Source organism: Triplophysa dalaica, chromosome 9 (genome assembly GCF_015846415.1).
Source record: "Triplophysa dalaica isolate WHDGS20190420 chromosome 9, ASM1584641v1, whole genome shotgun sequence".
NCBI classification, from domain to species: domain Eukaryota; kingdom Metazoa; phylum Chordata; class Actinopteri; order Cypriniformes; family Nemacheilidae; genus Triplophysa; species Triplophysa dalaica.
In genome coordinates this window covers 3,581,386-3,587,711 of record NC_079550.1, presented here as the reverse complement: position 1 = coordinate 3,587,711, position 6,326 = coordinate 3,581,386, and the positions used below count along the sequence as shown (strand labels likewise).

The 6,326-nt window shown below is 40.4% G+C and overlaps 1 protein-coding gene across 1 annotated transcript; it reads left to right on the top strand.

Moving 5' to 3' along the window:
* The first annotated feature begins 5,139 nt into the window (after nucleotides 1-5,139).
* On the top strand, nucleotides 5,140-5,961 carry LOC130428675 (putative nuclease HARBI1). Its single transcript, XM_056756858.1, has one exon. It carries the CDS (start codon nucleotides 5,140-5,142, stop codon nucleotides 5,959-5,961), a length of 822 nt encoding a protein of 273 aa, XP_056612836.1.
* Nucleotides 5,962-6,326: the final 365 nt, after the last annotated feature.

Genomic DNA, 6,326 nt, shown 5'->3' with positions numbered 1-6,326 from the left:
TAGATGTTCTCCACATGTGTTTGATCATCACAGGAGATCATTTGTAGTGTTTTGTTACGGTAAAGTTTTCTGTACCTGTAAACCAAAGCCTCACACAAAAAATGTTTGCATTTCCAAATTAACATCATTTAGTTTGATTTGTAATCATCGTGGGGTAAATAAATCAAACTACTTTAACTTGATTTTCAGTAGTGAATGCCGTGAGCAGTGTAAAAGCACCAACATGTTTTTGTCAGGTTGAGAATGTGTTTATGATACATCATAATGTCGTTTATGTAGCTCTTCTCTCCTGCAGGGAATGTCATTTCCACTTATCTGATGTTCCTGCAAGAGTTCCTTCACCTCCTAATTTAACCAGAGCAATAAAGTCTCTCATAAGGGCACAGAAAAACGTTCTACCTGCCTGAAGCGGAGCGTGACAGGTCTATCCGTCATGCTGTGGGTCATTCATCCATTTCAGCTCATATGTGTGTGTGTGTGTCACACACAATCAAACTCAAGCTGTCTTCACAGTTCACCCATCAATAACAAAATCCCACATATTCCAGAAACAACAGGAAATGTTATTTACCTTGTTTTTTTTTTGATGTTTTATTCTATGTGTCATGAGGTTCAATCATACTGAAAAAGGTTTATAAAACAAAAATTATAAGAAATGTCATAATTTATAATTAGTCAATAAACAAACCAATGCTTTTGTCCAAATAACATCACAGTAATGTATTAAAATCAAAAGTTTGAGTTCTACTCCTCATTTGTTTTACATCAATTGGTCACCTACAGCCTTTCAGATCTTAGCAAAATTTGAGACATTCATGAAATCTCTTTTGTACGGTGGCCAGGATGTGCAAAACACAACAACTAATTGCAAAACTAAAAACAAATCTAAAAGCAAAATAAAACACCCAAAATCAAAATGACAAATCTGACAACACTATCAAATCTAAATCCAAAATAGCAAACTATAAAACACAACAACAGTTCAGGAAACAAAATATGTCAGAAACCTCATCGACAAGTCAGAAACCACAACAACAGGGTCAGAACACACAACGACAAATCAGTTAAAGAAAATGTATGTATTCTGTTGGAATGGGATAGTGTCTTGGTTTGCAAGGAAAGAACCCAATTGCAGAAAGCAGTGGCGATGAAGTTAACAGATTTATTTAAACACTAAAGGAACACAACAAAATCCCACAATGGGGTAAAACAATATACAAGAACTGGGGGAGGATGACCAGACAAGATTAACCAGGAAATAAACAAACTAGACAATAAAACCATAAACTTACATAGACTAGGACTCAGGGTTGTCTAACACGGACCAGGATCAAGATATAGACGAGGTACAGTGTACAATGAACGAGCACAGGACAATAAACACAAGGATGTTTTAAAGGGAGACAGACAAAGGATAATTAATGAGGACCAGGTGACAGAGATCAAACACTAAGGGAAAACTAACGAGACGAAAAGGGCGGGAAACACAGACGAGACTGAGGAGAGAGTGAGAGGATCCCTAAGGCCCAACCTCTCTCTCCACAAAGAACCTTAGACTATGTCATGGCTCCGCCCCAAGACCAAGAATAGACAAGACAAGATGGCGGAACCATGACAGGATATGATTGGGAAGTTCGGATCATTTTATTGACTCAGACCTTTGAGTCTCGTTCAGCAAAATGAACAAATCTTTTTTCGAGTCATATCGTTCCTTTCGTTCATTTTAGCAAAGTATAATTAAAATGCTACATGTCACTTTCCTAACAAATCTACTACGTATGCAAACGTTGATTGCATTACAACCAGTACAAAACTATAATGCTATAATAAACAGAAAGGATGAATAACTTGTTTACCTTGGTATTTAGTCTATGATTAGCTCACCTCACCTCTTATCTTGAATAATGTGTCATTTCACTGTCTTTGTCTATCAATAGACAAACACTAGGGCTAGGCTATGCACCCGTTTGTTAGGAAGGTTGTAAATTAGCAAATTGCTCTGTCCAAAACTGTCACATCACGTTACAAAAGACCGAACGACTCGAACCCGAAAACTCGAGAGGTGAACTAATCAATTCTCTTCCCGGCTCTGACTGCATTTGTTTAGCGTGCAGGGATGTCACGTGATGAACGAACGACTCGAACCCGAAGACTCGAGAGGTGAACTAATCAATTCTCTTCCCGGCTCTGACTGCATTTGTTTAGCGTGCAGGGATGTCACGTGATGAACGAACGACTCGAACCCGAAGACTCAAGAGGTGAACTAATCAATTCTCTTTCCGGCTCTGCCTGCATTTGTTTAGCGTGCAGGGATGTCACGTGATGAACGAACGACTCGAACCAGAAGACTTGAGAGGTGAACTAATCAATTCTCTTTCCGGCTCTGACTGCATTTGTTAAACGTCCGGAGCATGTTGTGCAATGCGCATGCGCGACTGAACGAATCACTTCCCATGACGACTCGCTCTTCCCGAGTCACATTTAAGATTCAGTCAAAATGAACGAATCGTTCACGAACGACCCATCACTAATAGCTGTCAAGATATCCAGGATGCTCAATGATACTATGAGAAAGGACATGCATATGTAAACAGCACATACTCAATGATTTAGTTTCAAAAGCCACATTTGTAAATAAAGTTGAAACGGTCTCATCTTGCATTAGGAGTAGATGCGTGTCTGTTCCACACTGCATGCCTGCATGGCATTAACTCAACTCAACTTTATTTATATAGCGCTTTTTACAATTTTCATTGTTACAAAGCAGCTGTACATGAGACACATTGAATACAAGAAAAACAACTAAAGGCATACACCTGTAAAAACAAGAAAAAGGTGAAAACAACAAAAGACAGACATACAAATGCTCCACACACACAATATGCATACATACTTACACACATTGACATAGACGCACACACGCAAACACACTCGCACACACGCACAGTGAAAGCACACATAGGAGAGAGAACCACAGGTCAAATATTAAACGGACTATAAATTCTTATATGCAATATTTATTATGTCTAACTTCTAAATTCTAAAGCAAACCCCCCGGCCAGGCAAATAGTGAAAAACAATATGCAAACGGTGGCGAGGAACCCAAAACTCTAATCGAGAATAAAAAACTCAGGAGGACCCAGGCCCAACCAGGGGATTCCAGTTCCCCTCTGGCAAAAGCTGCTGCCTCTGCACAAGCTCAACAGTGCTTGCACAACAAGGCTGAATAAAAAATAAATAAACTTACAAATAAGGTAAATTATAGATTTAAGATTATCATTAACAATCTAATAGCATTTGAAGTGTTGTAGAAAAACCGTGTCAAATTGCAGCGTCCTTTATCCAGCTCTATCATCTCAGCTCTTGTTAGGTCATCTCTTCCCATTCTCAGCTCTGCCATCAGGTCTGGGCATGAACTGCATCCTGCGGTAACCTTGGAACAAAAAGACAAGACTGGCTGAGAGTAGAGTACAATTCTGCACTCTTTGATGCAACAAGTACATAATTTTGTTGTTGAATGTGTTCCTGGTTCCGGTTGATCTAAATAATGCAGCCTAAATCTTCTGGGCCCGGTTTTTCAAAAGGTTTAATCCGGATATCCGGATTAAACCTTTTGAAAAACCGGGCCCAGAAGATTTAGTAATCCTTTTTTTGCGAGCCGTGATCACGTAATCCAGTTTACTTTTGGAGCCAGTTTTTTAAAGCAACATCGGATTGGATCAATCTGATCTGGATAGGAACTTTTCAGGATCACCAAATCTGGATAACCAGTGCTGGATAACCAGTGCTCATACAGGATAGGAAATTACAATGTAGAACTATAGATATGTAAAGAGCAACAAGTAGAATAGCCAGTGTGGGGACACCCCATCCTCTTCCAGCAGTCCGCTCATCTGAGACCTAAAACACAAACACTGTACATTGAGGATATTTATAACAAGTATCAAGTATAGATATATTGAATTAAAAAAAAAAGACTTGATGTCAAATACTCCACAATAATTTCAGACTTCCTCATCTGATGTGGAGAGACCAGCTTGTCTGAGCGTAGCCTTTAGGAGGCGGATCTCAAGTCTGGCCTTGGTTTTCTGCAGTTTGGTCAGAGTCAGTGGTTCCTCTGCCAGACGAAGCTGTGCTTCTGCCCTTTCAGTCTCTTTTTGCAGAAGTGCCTTGTAATCATCATCTTTGTTTGATGAAGGGCACTTCAAGCCTTTCCTCTGAGATCCTGTGGCAGCTATCACTGGCTCAACCAATGAGGATCCAGCTTCTTCCTCAGGAACAAAGCTGAGATTCAATATAAATACGCTCTCTGGATCAGCCTCAGGAGGAACTGGCAGATTCTCCGCCTCAATCCAAGGCTCGCCATCCCCTACAACACCTTGAATACCATGGAGAGCTTGCGACTTCTCACCTCCAATGATGTCGAGGACCACATCTGTGTAATCTCCCCTCTTAAATGGCTTGTTGCCTGTTTGTGGGTTTTTGGCTCTGGAATGATTTGCCCTTGCCTATTAGAATGGCATCATCTGTGGCTATTTTTAAGTCTAAACTAAAAACCTATCTGTTCGATAAGGCGTTTTATCCTGGTTGAAGCACAGCGTGTTTATGATTATTTTGGTGTATGTCAAAATGTATTCTTGTTTTACTCTTGTGTGTTACTGTTGTTTTTAGTTATTGTATTGTAAAGCACATTGGTCAACTCTGGTTGTAGTAAATAGTGCTATATAAATAAATTGCCATTGCCATTGCCATTCTTCCACCGCCATTTGATTTGGTCTGTGGTCCTCCTCTGGCCAGACCCTATGGCATTCACATTTTCTGTGATTAATATTCAAACATAATTTTTCTTTTTGTGGGTATCCTTAGCAGAATTAAAACTTCCCACTATTGTTCCATAATGGTACAGAACACCCTCTAGTAGTGCATTGGTTTCAGCAACAGTGAAGTTACAGCTTCTTGAGTCCATGGTTCCGTTGCTTTACTATAGTGAAAATTGTTCATCAATTATAGGCCTTGGGTCCAATTGCCTCAATTTAACACCAGCCAAAACTAATAAGTTGGAATAGGTGTGTTTGAAAAGACCAACTACACAGCCATATAAATCAGCCTTTCTCAGAGGATTCACAGAGAAACAGTGAAATGGCAGGTGTTGTCCACCGCCACCACCACTTTGCCAGGAGAGGATACCATCAAAGGGTGTATGTTGAACGTATCAAGCCACTGGAGCAATACACCACTGAGGAGCTGTATGTCCGGTTTCGCTTTGGGAAGGCTGATATAGAGTACCTTGTGAATCTTCTCAGGCCAAAACTTCAACACAGAACCCAAAGGAGTCACGGTCTGTCTGTGGAAGACCAGATCCTCATTGCTCTCCGATTTTATGCATGTGGGACTTTTTATCAAGTTGTTGGTAACTATATGGGAGTGGTGAAATCAGCTGTGTGTGATGTGGTGAGAGATGTGTCAATCGCCAGCCTGGTCAATGAATTTGTTTCTTTTCCAAAGGACAACCAGATTGCCCAGGCCAAGCGCAGGTTTTTTCTTTTGGGGAATATGCCCAATACTATTGGAGCAATTGACTGCACACATGTGCATATACAAGCACCTCGTGAGAATGAATGGGAGTTTATAAACAGAAAGGGGAGGCACAGCATCAATGTCCAGCTTGTGTGTGATGCTGACCTCATCATCACCAACTGCGTTGTAAAGTGGCCTGGGTCTGTCCATGATGCACGCATCCTGAGGGAGAGCACTCTATATAGAGACCTCCAAACCAACCGACCAGATGGCATAATATTAGGAGACAGTGCCTACCCACTCCTACCATGGCTGATGACTCCTTTTCTAACAGCAAATACACCGGCGCAGGCACGCTTCAACACTGCTCATTGCAGAGCAAGATGTGCAATTGAGCGTTTAAATGGAGTTCTTAAGAGGAACCACAGAAAGCATGCAACATAACCCTTGCCTGTATTGTCCTGCACAACATCGCTACAAAGCACAATGTCCCTCTCTGTGCTGACAATGATGCACCTGAGCCCCTTGGAGACCCTAACCAACCTTCTGGACGTGAGCAAACAGGACGTGCAACAAGGGATGCAATAGTTAGACACTATTTCTGATTTGGATTTGTTTTGGATTTCAAAAATCAGTGATTGCCATTCTTTGCATTTTTTGGGTTATTCTGTAATCATTGCATGCATCACTAATAAATATTATAAAAACAAAAATATTTTCGATAGTGATAAATATATATATTTATATATATCAATTAGTGACAGAATAAAATTTATTGTTTTTGGTCAATTTTGACAGTTGTTTGGAGG

Bases quoted from the DNA above. Each gene is read 5' to 3' on its own strand.
- LOC130428675 (XM_056756858.1), top strand. From the start codon at position 5,140: ATGGCAGGTGTTGTCCACCGCCACCACCACTTTGCCAGGAGAGGATAC.